The 16,493-nt window shown below is 53.0% G+C and overlaps 1 protein-coding gene across 1 annotated transcript in view; it reads right to left on the bottom strand.

Moving 5' to 3' along the window:
• Positions 1-298: 298 nt before the first annotated feature.
• Positions 299-16,493, bottom strand: part of EEPD1 (endonuclease/exonuclease/phosphatase family domain containing 1) — a 108,505-nt gene continuing 92,310 nt past the window's right edge. The window contains exons 4-8 of the mRNA XM_004741972.3: positions 13,230-13,340; positions 9,619-9,753; positions 7,164-7,302; positions 2,556-2,750; positions 299-1,008 (exon numbers count right to left, since the gene is read on the bottom strand). Coding sequence (XP_004742029.1) covers positions 809-1,008; positions 2,556-2,750; positions 7,164-7,302; positions 9,619-9,753; positions 13,230-13,340 — 780 coding nt within the window. The 3' untranslated portion in view covers positions 299-808. The remainder of the gene's footprint in view (positions 1,009-2,555; positions 2,751-7,163; positions 7,303-9,618; positions 9,754-13,229; positions 13,341-16,493) is intronic.

The following is a 16,493-nucleotide window of genomic DNA, read 5'->3' as shown; positions in this document are numbered from 1 at the left end:
GAGGGAGGAAATAGGATCCTTCTGGGATTCTTGCCCAGTGCAGGGAACCGACACTGAACGGCCAGAGACACAAATGGCGCTCAGGGGTCAGAAGACAGAGAACAGGCTGGGAGGGAGAAGGTCATAGGAAGATTTTATAGTAAACTCAGGGGGTTGACAGGGGTGTGGGAGGCATCTCCGCAAAGTAGGGGGTGTAAATGAGCAGTTGCCTGGACCACAGCCTCACAGAGGTGCCGGAACTGGGCACAGAACACCCGTAGGCGGGGGGCCCACCCCCTGGACGCTCACTGCAACCAGGCACGTTCATCTCTGTTTATTTTTTCAAAACAAAACTAAAAATCACCACTCAAAATATCTGAGAAGAGTGCTCAGCTCAGTCACAGTTAAAAGCTTTATACAATCGGCAGCCAGAGCGTCATGGACCAGTCATTAGTCAGAGACAAGCGCTTCTGGCACAACTCAGACCCGGCCTAGCAGGTTGAGACCACCCTCTCCAGCCCCAACAGCCCTGTCACGGTTCTGTGCACGCCGCCACCCAGGGGCGGCGGCTGGCCGGCCTGCGTCTGTGGGAGTAGACGACAGCCCCAGATTATAAGGCACCTCGGTCCCCCACTGTGCTTCTGATGGGATCTGCCCCATGAGAGGTCCAAGAACGTCCACAGAGAAGGCAGGCAGGTCGAGGCCCAGGGGCTAGTGTTGTCAGGCCCAAGACCATGACGCAGTTCTGGCTCCGCGTCTTCACCTGGAAGGGTGGATTCCCCTGCCTGGGGCCCTCCAGACTCAGAGGTGGAGAGACCTCTGGGTGCCGTCATCGCTCGTGCTTAACGTTGGCTTCACTTCGCTCCAAGGTGACCCCGTTGCCGTTCCGAGGGCCTTCCTTCTTGTTCCAATCCTTTTCAGCATAGAACTCAGCGAGCACGGGGCAGTGCTCAGAAGCCACTCCGCCCCAGGACCAGTTATCGGGAATCCAAGGGTTCGTGAGGCCTTCTCTCACTACAGCCCAGTGACCTGGAGGGGGAGGGAAGAGAGACCCCGGGATCAGGCCTGGGGTTGGCTGGGGCCACGGTCCGGCGGGTGGAGACCTCTGCTGCAGCTGGGAGCCAGGATGCCCTGTCAATACCCCTCAGCTTGCCGGTGCAAACAACAGGTTTGGGCCAATGTGATCTGGACAAGCGAGGGCTTACTGTGTAGGCACCGAAGTCCCCCGGAGGCTGGCCTCCCACTCACTGCCATACCCATCAGCCTATGGTTGACCTCCTCCTCACCATACACCTCTTCTAATCTGAGCAACAAGAATAAATTTCTGACGCAGGGTCAAATGTCTCTCAGAGACGTGATATCTCATCGCGGTTTTGATTTGCATTTCCCTGACGATGAGTGATGTTTGAGTGTCTTCTCATGTACACAGTGACATTTTTTCCAAAGAAGTCCTACAAATTGCCTATTCAGTTCTTTCACTCCTCCCCGCACCTGAGTTTCTAGAATTTCACAGCAAGGAGACCGATGAAATCATTTCTAACTTCCTTCTGGCCCTGTGTTCTCTTTTGATGAGAGCATGCCCTTCCGGCATCCTGGGCATCCTGAGGCAGCCTGGGGCCAGCCTTTGGCGAGCAGCGCCTTTCCACAAACCGTGTCTCACCGAGTTGGATGATCGCCAATCCTCCTGAGACCCATTCCTTTACCTGCAGACCCGCCCCCAACACAGTCCAACGGAAACCAGCACCCAGAGAGAGGTGCAAGAAGCTGGTGACGCAGCCTGGACTGGAAATTCTGCTGAGGAGCTCAGTGCTGGCTGCCCACGAGGTGCTCCCAGGCCAACTCCAGAACGGGCGCTTTCACAGATTTTAAATGTCTCACTGAAGTAGAATATGGATAACGTGCTGGGACTTAGCAAAGCGGCCAGGCAGGATGGAGAACCACAGTTCCTGCTGTTCATCAAAAGACATTGCCTGTCACTGCCCTGTTTCTGACTAATATTTGCTGGCCCACAGTCAGCTCAGCAGGCTACTGGTTTGGGGGTTCCTGGGGCTGCTTTGCTGCGCTGAGATTACCCACCACACCCCAGTCCTCGTGAGGTCCAGGTAAAGCATGTCTCGCATCCTACCACAATGCTCTGAGACGTCTCCGCTTGTCCTCAACGGCAGCTCGTTGGGGCACCGACAGCACTTTGGGAAACCACAGGCCACAATAAAGCGCCTGAATATGAGGAGGCTTGAGGAATGTTTGCTAAATGACCAAGTGTCCTTAAAATTAGAGTAAGGTATGGGCTCCTCTCAGAACTGGTACTCTGCTGGCCTCTACCCAGGTTTGCCCCTGCTAAAGATCAGTGAATGCCTTTTCACCATTTTTCATGGCCCCCCTTCACTCCTCAGAGTGGCTGTTTGAATGATGGTTACAGAGGAGCCTAAACTATATATAATCCTGTAAATTACCCACAGAGAACATAAGAGAACTCCTGACCAGAGTCATCAAACCAAAGGATCTGGGACGATCAGTTTGGACAAGTCTCTCTTACATTTCTGAGCAGGAGAAAGACTGAGGGACTTCTGCTTTACCTGTGAAGACCTTCTTTAAGCTTTTACTGATCCAGATGTTGTCTAGAGACTTCGAGCCTTGGGGATTCTTGGTGCTGATGTTGGTGAAGGTGTGGGCAGGGACTAGGTGGTAGAATTTTTCTTTCCTCAAGATATCACAGTCACTGCTCTCAGGACCCTGGCCGAAGTCCCCTAAAACAATCATGTCTTTTTCTCCTGCAGGTGGAAAGAAGGAGAAGCAGGCATTTAAGAGGTGCTGGGAGGTCGAAACAAAACTGATCACAGCCCACAAAGTGGGATCTCGATTCTCTGATTGGACTCTGCGGGGTCAGAAGTGCATCTATCTGGTTCTCATTCTTCCATTTTTTCTAAATACCTTGTGCAACCAACAAACCAAAAAAAACCAAAAACCAAAAACTGAAAACAACAACAACAACACAAACTCCCAACATGCTCACAAGACTTTAGAGCAGATTAGTAACACATCTGGAAAAGGGGAGCTGGAGGATGCAGAGATCACCCCTGTTCCAGCTCATGTGATCCAAATTTCATGGCAGAAAAAGCCTGAGGGTCTTGACTGGATATTTCATAAGAGCTTGACAAACGCTCCTTGGGCACGGTGGGGAACACCGTGCAAAGACAGAAGTTGGTGGCCATCTACATGTCAAGGAGAGAGGCCTCAGGAGAAACCACCCCTGCCCACACCTTGTTCTCAGACTTCCAGCCTCCGGGACTGTGAGGAAATACATTTCTATTGTCTAAGCCACCCAGACTGCTATATTTTGTTATGGTGGCCCTAACCGACGAATACAGGGCCAGAGTGGAAATGTTTTCTCTTTAGAGTATTTTCAACATTTCTACCATTGTTTGATGTACACTAGAGTAAGTGGAGTCATCACAAAGTACTTCCTAGATGGAGCAGACATTCCGAGAAGACACTGGACCCCAGCTAGGCTCTTGGATTCCCATTATCTTGGCCTAACCATCCCTTCCTGTCTTCAGGTTCCCTCAGGGAAGACACATTATTGTGGGGAGCAGGGTTCCCGTCCTAACTAGCAAGGGAGGCTTTGAGGAAAGCAGTTCATGAATGAGAGCCAAAGGTATCTGAGACACTCAACAAATTTTTTTCTTTAACGCCAATATGTTGCAGCAATAATGGCTAGAAGCAAAGAAATCTGAAGTGAAATAACACAAGTCACCAGCAGAGGGCACTTGGGCACTGCAGTGGTCACCCCCCTACCGAAGGAGGCCAAGGGGAAGTAAGACTCTCCCTCCGCCCCACTGTGTGACGGTACCTCCACGCCACAACTCAACAACCTTGGTGCCCAGAGCAGGGCAAGCTCTCGCTGTCTTGAGAAATCAGGGCCAACCTCAACAGGAAAGCAGACTTCAGAACGCCTACCCGACTGGTCAGACCTATCCAAGAGCCCTCAAGTGGTGTGGGCCCCTCTCCATAGGTAAAGAGCTAGTCTCTGAGACGCTGAATGGCTTGCTCCAGTGCATCAGACCAGCCCTCAAGTCCCCGGCTGTTCACAAAGCGCTAGAACAGCAGAGCCACAGGGACATGGGTGGTCCTCCTCACAAAATCCCCCATGCCTGGAACGGGCCTGCTGCCTGGCAGACGGTTGATAAACACGTATGCAATGAACTCGTGAATGAGGCATGAGGAAAACCCCAGAATGCAGACGGACTCTTTGAAAGGAAAGAACGATGCTGTATTTACTAAATGATAAGAAAAACTGAAGGTTAAGAGAACGGAGGCAGAACATTCCATACAATGGGAAGTTTTCATTGGGAGGCACACCTGAAGACGTCTGGGCCAAAAAAGGCAATTCTGAAGCCAGGCGAGATGCTGGTGTCAAAGGTCAAAAAACCCAGCTCTGTGTAACTTCAAGAATGAAAATAACAGCTCCTTTTCTGAAGGGGCACATCTGGGTCCCCCACGACTTCTCTGCTTTCCTTTAAATTGGTGGCACTGAGGACATCAACATGGTCCTTGCCTCTGAAAAGAGGAGGCCTGAACCTCCCTAGAACACCATCTGCCTGGGATCCCCAGGGGTGGGCTCCTTGGTTCTCAGGAGTGAGGGGAGAATGCCTGGGGCTGATTTCCTCAGATAGTGACAGATATGCAGAATGCCAGGGGCAACAGCAGGAGCTGGTCCCTACTGAGGAATGGTCCAACCCAGACGCCAGGCATTACCACGCACTGTGTTTCAGTCTAGCGGAGTTCACAGAGTGAGCCCCAGGGCTCACAGAGTGAGGCCCTGAAAGAAGAACACGCCAACAGAGGCCTGGCATACATGCTCATGTCAACCCAGACACACATTCCAGACAAAGGCAGAAAGGCCCAGCGTTTGCTAATCAAATCGCTTCTGTTTGCTCTGATGCAAGGATGTGGAATAAAAAAGCTTCGTCTTTGTTTTAGCTCTGCCACCTCTGCAAATAATGGATTTGTCCTTGTACCTGGGGCAGGCTGGAGGGCTTCCAGAACCCCTGGGTCTGCTGTGTCACCTGTTCACTGGTTATCAGTTAGAAACACAAGGGCGCAGGGAACAGGAGTCACCGTCCATACCTGGACAAGCCAAGGTGAGCCAGGCTGTAGGTCAACAGTCCCCTTGGCAATTTGGTACAATGACCTGCGTACTCCTAAGTGTCAGAAAGAAGCAGTGAGACGTTACCAGAGAAGTTATGAACCGGAATTTCTGCTTTCTACTCCTACATACAGGCAAAGAAGGGCTTGAGGCAGAGAAGGACAGAAACGTCCACAGATTTTAAAAGCCATCAGGTCATCCTTTTTAATAGCTTAGAAACCAGCTGTGTGTAAACAATTTCCCATAGGGTTGATTCTTGGATGGGGTATCTTGGCTTAAGCTTTTTTTTTTTTTTTTTAGCCCCCCAAACTCCTAAATAGAATGTTGGCCACGGCATATCCTGGTTCAAATGTAAGTTGTCCATCAATGCTCAGAGCAGCATTCCTCACAACAGCCAAAAGATTGAAGCTGCCCAGGGATCCATCCATCAGCCAGTGAGTGGATAAACGAAATTCAGTAGACAGACAACAGAATAAATAGTATCCGGCCTGAAAAAGGAAGGAAACTCTGACACGGACTACACCATGGACGAACCATAAAGACCTAATGTAAGCGAAGCCAGCCAGAAAAGGACAAACATTGCCCAATTCCAACTTAGCAGAGGTACCTGGTGTAGCCGAATTCAGAGCCAGGAAGGAGAAGGGCGGTCGCCAGGGACTGAGGATGGGGGCAGCGGGGAGTTGGTGCTGAATGGACACAGAGTTTCAGTTTGGAAAGAAGAAAATGTTCTGCAGACGGATGGAGGGCGTGGTTGTAAGACCATGTAAATGAATTTAACACCACGGAACCGTACACTTAAAAATGGTGAAGAAGGTCACTGTCATGTCAGATATACTTTACTATAACCAAGACACCTTTTTAAGATGCAAATTTATAATAGGACCTAATTATTTTTTAAAAAGATTTTCTTTATTGATTTCACAGAGAGAGATCTCAAGTAGGTAGAGAGGCAGGCAGAGAGAGGAGGAAGCAGGCTCCCTGCTGAGCAGAGAGCCCAATGTGGGCTCCATCCCAGGGCCCTGGGATCATGACCTGAGCTGAAGGCAGAGGCTTTAACCCACTGAGCCACCCAGGCGCCCCGACCTAATTATTTTTATAGCCGGATGCTCATGAATCACCCATGTGAGGGGCTGATCTAGCATGCAATAGGCTTAGAAAACTAGAGAATATCGGCGAGCATGGAAGAGAATTCCAGACCTCCAGCCAGAAACCCTCACCTAGAGAAGGGCAGGGCTCTGAAGAACCCCACCAAGCTGACAACAGCCCAGTCTTCGCAGCAGTGACAACGCTTCCTTCCCGGTAAACCCTGCACACAAGAACTTTCTGTAAGGCTGGGCCAGAGCCTGGACCCAGAGAACCGACTTCCTCCCGAAGCTCTGCTCTTCTCAGTGTTCTGGTATTTTCTGAGTCAGTTCCTGCCTGCTGAGCCCCTACTATGTGCCTGGTTCATCCATAGACAGTCACCGTGCCCACCAGGCATCCCGGGGAGGGGGGCATCGGCCATCCCCCGACCAGACAGGCTTCAAGTGGTGTGGGGGGCTCATCCAGGTCCTACCACTACGAAGGAGCAAAGATGAACAAGCAGATTTCCTGAGAGCACCAGGGCTCCTTCAGGGTCACCTGCACCCCACGAGGAAGAAAAAGCCTACAGGCGCTCATCAGTACTTTCCCGGTCCCCTGTCACCCATGGTCTCTCTCTCACAAGACGAGCACGTGTGAATCTGCAGGTGGCACCCCCACAGGGGCAGCTGAACCAGGAGGACGGGTCACGAGGGAAGGTATCCTCCCCCCACAATCTTTCCATCAAAGGGAGGTTAGAAGGACCCCAAAGCTGATACCACAGTACATGTGTGGTAGACCCACCGAGACAGATGTCACCCTGCCCAGGGATGGTGGTCTTCTGTGCCCTCAAGATACACCACTGCCAATAGCTGGGTCAGCCTAAGGGGTGGGAGAGATGCTTGGAAGAGGCCACTCGGTGCCTGACCTTCAGAAGTGGGAGCCGTGGGCCCAGTCACAGAGAAAGAGTGTTTCCTACCTTTCAGGGTTTCCTGCAAGGTCTGCACAAAGCTGGCCAAGCGGTGGCTGTCACTGTGATTCCTGCTCGGATTCTCACTCCCCGGCAGGATCAAGGCTGACAGGTGAAGGTTCACAAGGGTCAAGTCGTTGCTTCCCACCTGAGGCGAGGGGAGACAAAGCAGCAGGCACAGGCTTAGACGTCCCTGCTGCCCATGTTCGTGGCTCCCCACTTACCAACAGCTTCTCGCACCATGCCGACAACGGTGAACGCAGCCCAGGCTGGCTTACACCCCAAGGGTTAAGGTGGTCCAGGGTTGGATTTTTTTTCTGAGGCACCCGGAGGACCGAAACCTATCTTGTTCTGTCAGTCCACCCCCTACCCCCACCATAGCACATCCCCTACTCCAGCTGAGGGTCTGGAAAACCAGGCACATCTGGAAATATCAGGTTTGGGGTTTTGTTTTTTTCCTTCTAAGCAACGACGGAGAAGGAGGCGGCGGCAATTCCAATAGCTGGTTGTTAACCAAGACTGGGTTCTTACCCTCTAGGACAGGCTGAGGTCCCTCTGCCAGGACCCTCTTCTGGGACCCACTTCCTTCCCCAGCCAGCCCATCCACCCCTCTGCCTTCTCTTCCCTCCAGAGACTGCTCTGCCCTGATGCTCACTTTCACCGGATTTCAGATGTGTCAAATGGGGAAGGCGGCCGAGCCTCGGCAGCACAGGCTATGCCCAGTCTGCACCCCCGGGGTGCGTGCCGCGGCGGGCAGGTGCAGGGACACGCCCTCAGAGCCGGTCTCCTGAGTACGCGGCGCTGCTCAGCTGCTCAGGCTTTGGCAATCCCGCCCTCCCGTTTGTCGTGGCAACAAACACGAAACACTGCCGGGGAGGAAGGGGGTGTAGGGGGAGCCCCCGGGAAGTGGAGCCTGCCAGTTTCATCTTACACATGTGACCCTGGTTTGCCCACCGCCCCCCCTCCCCCAGCCTGGACCGCTGTCAGCAGCGGTGGCTCTGACCACAGAGGAACCACCACGAGGCCACAGGCTGGGAAATCCAGCCTGGCGGGGGGCTGAAGGCCTGTCTACGCACTTTGGAGGATCTGCGCCAGCAAATGAGGACACGGTAGCATTTTCTCGTTGGCCACTAGAAGCAGCCAGCCTGTGAGAGACACTGGTTGGTCCAGCTGTGGCCTTGTCAGGTCAGAGCAAGCATCACCACTTTACGTAAATGAGAAACCCAGTGTGGTGTGAGGGGGACCTAAATATGGTAAGTGGCTGATTTTCCACCTCAGTCTTAGGAGTAAGCACAACCTGCAGACGCCCCAGGTGTGTGGGCACACACAGAACCCCAACAGCCTTGCAGCCAGGAGCAAGAGTAGGGCTAGACCCCCACCAGAGCCAACGCGGTGCCCCAAACATGGGCCTCCCCAGCCAGGGGCTGCCAGACACCACGCTGTGGCTGGAGGGAATGCGCAGGCTCCAGAGCCCCTCTGGAGCACACAGAAGGAGGGGGGAGCTCAAACACCCAGCAGTGGCTTGCTAGGCTCTGTGCTGGGGGCCCACTCCCGCCCTGCCCTGTGATTTCACTGGAAGTGCCATGGGGCTCAGGTCAGCTGAGTGCCGACCTGCCAGCCTCTTCTCCCTCCTGAGTGTTCGCTGTTCAGGTACACCCCCCAGGGATGGGGGCGGGGGGGTATCAGAGAGAGCCCTCAGATCAGTCTCCCTGCTGCTCCCCCTGTTCTCCCTGACCCCACAGCCCAGAAGCTCCTTTAGAATCCCCTCTGAACCCAGTGACCCCTTGAAGGTGAGCCCCTTCCCCATAGTCAGGAGAAGGGGTCCCCAGACAAGGGTGCTGTCCTCTAATCCAGTGATTTCTAAATGTCAGAGGGATGAAGAAGCTCTAAAGTTGTCTTTGAAAAATGGGCCATCCCGGGCCCTAACCCAGAAATTCCGTATGTTTGGGGTGGGGTCCAGGAACCCCTGAATTTTTTTAAGGATTTTATTTATTTGACAGAGGGATGGACAGAGAGCACAAGTAGGCAGAGCAGCAGACAGAGGGAGAGGGAGAGGGAAAGGCAGGTTCTCTACTGAGCAGGGAGCCTGATGTGGGGCTCAATCCCAGGACCCTGGGATTATGACCTGAGCCCAAAGGCAGCTGCTTAACTGACTGAGCCCCCCCAGGTGCCCCAGGAATCCCTGATTTTAAGAAAATCTCCCCAGGTGATTCTGATGTGTATTAGGTTTGGGAGCCAGCCGCCTGTTCTCCTTCCTGTCCAGATGCCAGAGTTGTCAGAGTCCTCCAGAATCCTCTTCATTCCTGCCCTGGACAGGTTCATCAGCCAAGGAAACCCCAAGAGTATGTGCTGACCTGACCGTGGGACAGAGTAGATGAGGCTGCTCTGGATCACAGTTTAGAATGGGACCACCCCCCGCCAACCCCATTTTAGAAGTAGACCTTCACAGCAACACAAATGGTACCTTGAACCGTGCAAGGTACGGGCTGGGCCCCAGCGGCTTCCCATGCCCATTACCAGGCGAATTTTCCTGCGAGCTGGCGTCTCTCAGCTCCACACCGGCCGTGGTATCCCACAGGAATCCAGAGAACCCAGCCCCCTGCAGGAGAAGAGAAGGCATCACTTAGTTTGGAGACCAGTCTCCTTCCTGGAAGGGCTCAGCCCCAACCTGGGGAGAGAGGCGGAGAAGCAGGGAGGAGGCAGGGGGACTCTGCACTGGGTCCTGAGATCATATGTGCAGGGACCGCTTCTGAAACACAAGCATACGCCAAAAGCCACAGCATGTTCCTTCCTGCCTGCTGCCCCAGATTTCCCATGCTGCCAATTTGTTTTAGGTGTAGCTGGGGCAGGAGAGGGGGGCGGGGGCTCTTATCTTTTGGGGAGTGAAAGGAGGGGAAGCCCTGATTAAGCAGAGAGTCATCTTCCTAATCATCACAACCCATGAGATGGACACTCATACCCCTCTCCACCAGGCAGGGACTCAGCTGCTCAGAGAGGTTAAGTAACTACCCTAAAATCCCACAGCTGGTAAACAGCAATGTTGAGAATGAAGCAGAAGACTCCGAAGGCCGGGCTTTGCTTACTGATGAGCTGCAGCTTCCCATCACCAGTACCCGGCACCTCCTGGATCCTCCATAAATACCTGCTGGGCAGATGGAGGTCAGCGCTAGCAGTCCCCACGATTCAGAATCTGTCAAGGGCATTCTGCGGGTGGACGGGGCCCACACAGGGGCCTGCAGCCCCGGGATGGAGGCCTGTGAGGGTCAGCGAGGGGGTGGCAGGAATGTCCTGGGTCCTGGTGCTAACCACCACCCTCTCTGGCTACAGATGGGCCATTGTCAGTCTGCCAGCTTCTCGCCGCTATCCCTTCTGGAAAGAGGGAAAAGCTTCCTCTCCCCACTCCACCCCAGCAGCTGGAGGAGATTGGAGATGGGCAGTAGGATCTGTGGCATCACTGGAGAGGCCAGCAACACTTACTGCTGAAGGAGAAGCAGCGACCCTGAACAGCTTAAGTGGCCTCTGCTGAGTCCCCGGCACCGCACGGTCCCAGCGCCATGCTTTGCTGGGCTTGCACCTCCACTAGCCCAACTCGAGGTGAGGAGGGAAAGCATCAATGGGCAACCGTGTTCTGTAAACTGTGCAGGTTGAGATTTAGAACCGCAGGCCTGCCTGCCCCCTGGAGAGAGCCCTAGTTTAAGAACTGGATGACCCGGATCTCAGGGCCACCTGTGTCACTCCGCCGTGGGGGCACGGAGCCCTCTGTTTTTCTCAATGTGTCTCCTCGGGTATATAGTGACGGAAGTGGGATTTTCCCCTTCTGCTGTGGAGGGTCGTCTTCCCATGTACTGATCCCCAAACAAGGTAGGACGCAGGTGCTCAGCCCCACTTCAGACCCTCCTGTGGCTCCCCGTGTGCCCTAGCCCCTGCCCGAAAAACCCGGCCAGCCAGGCACCTGCCTGTTCGGTCCGCCCTTCACACTTGCTCACCTGTGTGAGCACGGGGCGTTTCTGGGAGACTCTCCCGATCCCCTGGACCCAGGCAGCCCCTGGCTCGGGAAGAACTGGCCCAGCCCCTTCCGGGGCAGCGGGAGATCCCGTTAGAACCAGAGCGACAGCTGGGTGCGGGCCTGACCCCACCATGTCGCCACCGGAAGACCTTGGGGCAAATCGAGCTCCGTTTTCTCATCTACGGAGACGCCCCTCTGGCTATAGGGCGAGGACTGGAGACCCGAACAGAGGCGCCTGATGCCATTTTAGGCATTCGGGAAACGGGGTTTGCTGCGGCCACTTGCCCATGGTTGTCCAGGTAGAAGTGGAACGTGTGAGACTTGCAGATACAATTTGTTCAACAGCATTTAGAAACATTTTTGCTTATCTGTCCATATTTAAAAGTCAGGAAATTTCACATTAAAATCTAGATATTTGCATCTTTTGAGAGACTGGGAGATTTGTCCCCAAGAGGCCCTCCAGCTTCCATGGCAGCAAGGCCCCGATGAGCCAGCCGCTCCCCGAGACAGGTGCATGGACTTGTAGCTGGCACAGCCCGGCCAGCCTGCTGCCTCCTGTGGGCCCCAGCAGGCCTGGCCTGTGTTCAGTTAATGGGGCATTGCAGTAAATCCTACAGCCACCCAGTGACTGGCGGAAGGAAGGAAAAACTGCTCCCATTTTAGAGATTAAGGAATTGAGGCTGAGAAGTTGCAGTGGCTTGAACACGGGTCTCCCTCCAATAGCACACCACCCTCCAACAGCCTTGCCACCCTGATCTGGAGCAGGGTTTCCCACCTTGTGCCTCCAGCCGGCTGTGAGCTCCTGAGAGGGGCGCCATCAGCTCAGCATGGATTCTCCCCCTGGACTCGCAAGGACTACAAACAGGCAGGCCTGGGTCCCTGGGGCTGCGCTTCTCACTGATGTGTATCTGGCATGTGGCACAGTGCCTGGCACGTGGGAACATTTCTAACAATTTCTCAGTGGATGAATAGAGGGACTAGGAGAGCCTTGTGACCCTACATACATATAACATGCTATTTTTTTTCTTAAAAAAAGGCAAGGTGGAATTATTTCTATATGGACTGAGAAGCGACAGCCATGGGCAACAGAGGTAAAGACGAGATACCTCCCAGTTTGGCTTAGTTTCCAGCCTATGGGGAAACAGACACTGGCTGCCAGCTATAGTAACCATTTATAGTCCTAAACATAAAACCCAGAGAAATCAGATTTAGATCACATTTTTAAATAGTAGCTTTAAAAAGAGAGCTTATTGTCCACAAATGAGAGCTTAATGTCCATAACCTACTTTTAATCCAGTATGTATGTGTAATTTAAAAGCCCCATGTCTCAGGGTCACTCACATAAATACAATTCCTGTGTGTTTATAAACATGTGAGGTATACTAGAGAGAAAAAAAAATACGACATGCGCATTTATAGAAAAACTATGTACTGACAGTTTCTGACTCATGATGAACTATTGGAAGTCTATTTTAAGATCAAAACCCCACTAATATCAGACATTCCAAATGAGTGAAAACCGGCTGTGAATCTACCTGTATGAGTGACAGGTCCCCCTTCCATAATTTACCCACAGCCACAGGGGAAATGCCAGCAAAAGAACATTCAAAATGAGAATCTGCTCAAAATGTCCACAGAACATTTCCACGCGCGCAATTTCTACCACTGAAAGCAAATGCTTTGTGTATGAATTGAGCAAATCTGAAGTTTTCACTCAATGAACAATGGGCTCTCCACAAACTTGGCAGAGGATGGAACTGTGGAGACGGGATTAAGAGGACAAAGGACAGAAATACCCCATTTGCAGCGTTGGCTCCAGACAGGATTTCTCCTCTCCTCCCAACACCCTAAACTCCCATTTCCGTCTGGGCAGCAGTCCATTCCTGATCTAAACATGAAACAGGAACCAGGGCATTTTGAAATGAATGGCAAAGAGCTAAGAAATGTGCAGAAACACAGAATTGCTTCGAGGATGCTGGCAAAGGAAATTTGCAAATTCCTGTGATTAGGGAAAAAAGGAGGTTTCAGTAAGATGCAGACAAAATCCAGGTTTTGCAGAGGGAGGGTACCTTCTGGAGCTGAGTGGAGGGCATCTCAGCAACAATGGCCTTCCAGCATCCCCGGGGCCCCTTCCACTTGCGGATGTTGGGCAGGATAGGCTGGTTTAACTCCGCACAGAACTGCAAAGACAGAGCAACAAGTCGGTGTGTGTTCCTGCCCAAAGCTCCTAATAGCTGGTGGCAACAGGAGGGGCCAGGAAGTGCCTGACCCAGACTCATCGGCTTTATTTAAAGATTTTCGGACTTTCTCTGTGTTCTTAGGGATTGTGAAGACCCAGAGGACTCAAAAGCCTCACAAATTAAAAAAGCAAACTATAAATTATACAATTATCACCTGGCGGGCTCTTAGTTCATAGAAATCAATTCTTTCTGTAGTATTCTCGCACAACTTGCACAAAACTAGCGGTCAGAATCCTTTTTAACCTTGTAAAACCAGTGGCTTCAAGGTCTTCAAGGGGGAGAGGGGGATGTGAGAGGGGGTCCAGGTGGTTATCAAATGGGGAGGGAGGAAGGAAGAGGAATTCAGTGTCTTTTCTCACCGGAGGCCTGCTTAGAGGTGGAAAAACGGACCCCCAGCTTCACCCCAAACTACCATACTGTTCACTTTGACGCTCTTCGGAGAAGGAAGCCTACTACCATGGCTACTGCACCACACATGTGTTCGCAGGGTCTGCTTCTTTTTGCTTATGCTTGTTCCACCAAAATGGCGGACCTGTGAAGCCACTGGGTCACCAAGGCCGAGGAAAACTGCCCAGGCCAAGTCAATGGGGAGTCAAGAAACAATGAGGAGTTAAGAAGCTATTTCAAAACATGGGGATCCGTTCCTCCAACTCTCTCCTCAAACGCAGCCCACACTCGGGAGGATTGTTCTTTTGAGGGGTCCCCACAATGTGTCAGTTTTTGAGGTCCTCCAACATCTGGCTCTGCTCCTTCCTGGTGACCCCGTCTGTCTGTCTGTTTGCTTCTTGCACTCAGAGCAATGCCAGCCCCCTCTTTCTCTCTCTGCCCAGCCCTCACCACTCTCTCCTCTAGGAGCTGCCCTTAACTAGTCTTACTTAACTCCTCAGCTTTAGCTTAAACCTTCGTCCCCCACATCTGGGTCTGCAGCTCGGCTTTCTCTCCTGAGACTTGAAGGGCAGTTTAACAGCCCCTTTCACGTTTCCACCTGAAGGTCTCCACGAACCACAAACCCAGCAGGTCACAAAGAGACGAGCCCATCCCCCCTCTCCTGGTCCCATTCCCATCTCAGGTCCTGTCATGTCCATCCCTGCAGCTACTCAGACTCTTCCCTCCCCTCCCGGATCCCCTCCCTCACTGGGCCTGGCCCACCTGTTCTACTGTCACACATGTCCTGAGCTCCCTCTCTCTGTTCTCTAGTCCCACGGCTGTGGCCCGTTTCAGAGCCCCATCTTCTCTCACCTGGGTCAGCAGCATAGCTGTGATGGGCTCCTGCCTCCCTCCATCTGTCCCTGGGGAAGCTGTGATGGCCATGCCCACATGCTACCCCTCTGGTTCTTCAAGTGTGGCCTGGAGCCCACAAGCTTCAGCCTTACCTGGGAACTTGTTAGAAATCCTCTGGCCCCATCCTAGACCTACAGGATCAGAACGGCGAGGGAGGCCCACCGACCTGTTTTTAACAAGCCCTCCAGGTGATTCTGATGCCCGCCAAGGTGGGAGAGCCACGGCGGCTGCCCTGCCCCGACTTCAGAGGCATCCGCCCCCCACCCCCGCATGCAGCGCAGAGGCGGGGGCAAACAGCTGTCAGCCATCAGTCCTGCAGAAACAGTTCCACCGCACGGCGCTGCGTTCCTGGCCCTTCCTGGGAGGGCCCTCACCTGGTTTATGCCTCAGGCGGGAAAAGGGGGCACCCCTCCCCGGGCAAGGGAGGATGTATGACAGGAGGTCTACTCTAGAGACACACTGTTCTGGGGGTTCTGTGCCGACAGGTAGGCAATTAAGTGTCTGTCTTTTCCTGACCACAGGTAACATAAGAGCAGGGACTGTTCCCAAGCCCCCTTTATCAAGCTCACCTGGCACAGAGCATGGCGCCCAGGGCATGCTCTGGGCATCTGAGCATCTGCTGGTGAACCAGGGAACCCCAGGGAGGCCAGCACACCTCAAACCCGGGTATGACAAACACGTCTCCTTGCAGCTCCTTATCTAAATAATTGCCTCAATTTGAATGTGATTCTGAGTTTGCCTGAGAGGTATTCTCTTTGGGATTTGGTCATCGGGGCTTTTATCGGGGCTGAGTGGCTGTGGCCAGCGCTGTTCTTAATGGGGCCTTCATCGCAGATGGGTCCCCTTGGCCAGATGGTCCTGGCTGGAAGCCATCCTTGGATGGGAAATGAAGCCCTTTGGAAAATGCAGCCGGAATGTATCGACGATGACTACAGGGATCCAGCAAGGAAATGCACTCCATAAAGGGTCTGATTTCCTGCTCGGAAATCATTTGCTTGCTGAGTGATCACCAGAGCCGAATCTGAGAATCATTAAAAAGGAGAGCAGCTCCTAATGCCAGGCTGGTGCTTCGCCCCTCCCCATGGGGGGAGTCCCGCACATCTGGCTGCTCCCTGATCTCCCAGGAAGCAGCTGGGGGAAGGGGCTCCATTTTTCAAAAGTCCCATAAGATGATTAGCCAACCAGCCAAATTAGAGAGCCCCAGTCCTTGGGGGGTCCCATCACGCTGGAAAGAGCTACATGTAGGTGCTACACATTCCACGTTTCCTAACCCTCACAGGACCTTCCGACACCTGAAGACACGAGGAGCTCCAGTTGACACTGCAAACGCCAGCCACCGGCTCTATGTAAACATTTTGCGCTCCGGGCAACGCCCTTCTGATCAGAAAGGTTAGAATGTGAAGACGTAGCACGGTGCTCCGTGCTTCCCACTCTCCGAGATGATGGCCTTTGGGGCCTCGAGTCTGCTAATCAAAGTGGGATCCTCAGGTTCCGCTGGGAACTCATTAAACAGGCAAGTTCTCAGGCCCCGCCCCAACCGACTGAATTAGAAACTCTGGGCTGGGGCCAGGTGATCTGCATTTTAACAGACCCTGCAGGGGACTCTGACACAATTTAAAGCTACTGTTCTTGGAAAGACATTCTCCTTTCGTTTTCTACCTAAAAGCCTTTCTTTAGCAGTTATACTCCTAAGAGATTTAAGGAACCGTAATTCCTGAACCTTAAGGGCCACCTCTCCCTCGTACATCTGAAGCCTTGATCTTGATAACCTCTCTCAGCCCACACAGTCAGACGAGCCCCCTCTCTGTCCCC

The sequence above is a fragment of the Mustela putorius genome, unplaced genomic scaffold, assembly GCF_011764305.1.
Source record: "Mustela putorius furo isolate JIRA1106 unplaced genomic scaffold, ASM1176430v1.1 tig00003845_pilon_pilon_pilon, whole genome shotgun sequence".
NCBI classification, from domain to species: domain Eukaryota; kingdom Metazoa; phylum Chordata; class Mammalia; order Carnivora; family Mustelidae; genus Mustela; species Mustela putorius.
This window is presented reverse-complemented; position numbering and strand designations above follow the sequence as displayed.